General features: G+C 31.9%; 1 protein-coding gene across 1 annotated transcript in view; it reads left to right on the top strand.

Annotated features, from left to right (window-relative positions):
- The window catches only part of LOC119588395 (geranylgeranyl transferase type-1 subunit beta-like), a gene marked incomplete in the record, with an annotated part of 12052 nt that overhangs the window by 1937 nt on the left and 9489 nt on the right, over window positions 1–626 (top strand). The window contains 1 exon segment of the mRNA XM_037937074.1: window positions 206–333. Coding sequence (XP_037793002.1) covers window positions 206–333 — 128 coding nt within the window.

Consider the following 626-nt stretch of genomic DNA (forward strand, 5'->3'; position numbering starts at 1 on the left):
AAGTGATATTTGATTAAAAATTGAAATTTGATTCATATATGTCTCAAATCCTGATCAGTTTCCAAAAGTTTGGGTTAGAGTTAGGTTGTTCTGGTTGTGCTCTATTATGCATAGGTTATTAGGCTCAGGATGAAACAGTATCTTCAATAACTAGCCAGGCCATCCCTACTATTTTTGATTCTACCTATGATAATGTTTTTTTCAGTATGACTGTGTTGTTCTTCACGCTGTCCGGTCTTGATCTGTTGAACGCACTGGATGAGATAGATGATGCAGAGAGAAAGCACATCATTGACTGGATATATTCCTTACAAATATTACCAGAAGATAAAGGTAAGATGTGGTGATTTGTGTTACTTTTAGTTTAAGGATTCATAGAACTGTTAATAAAAAAAGGCTGGATTTTGCCAAGAATTTTTTTTTCCTTTTTAGTGAGAGTATGAAGATATGGAAAAGTTCATTACTCCACTTTTTCCCATGGTTATTTTTCTTTCCTTTAAATAAAAAAAACTTTTTATTTAAACAAGTTATTAGTCTGAAGAACTACAGTCCTACAGTTCTTCTCTCTTGTTCGGTTAGGAAGCATTCATATTCTATAAACAATCATATTTTTTATAATTCAGATG

This window comes from Penaeus monodon, chromosome 23 (assembly GCF_015228065.2).
Source record: "Penaeus monodon isolate SGIC_2016 chromosome 23, NSTDA_Pmon_1, whole genome shotgun sequence".
NCBI lineage: Eukaryota > Metazoa > Arthropoda > Malacostraca > Decapoda > Penaeidae > Penaeus > Penaeus monodon.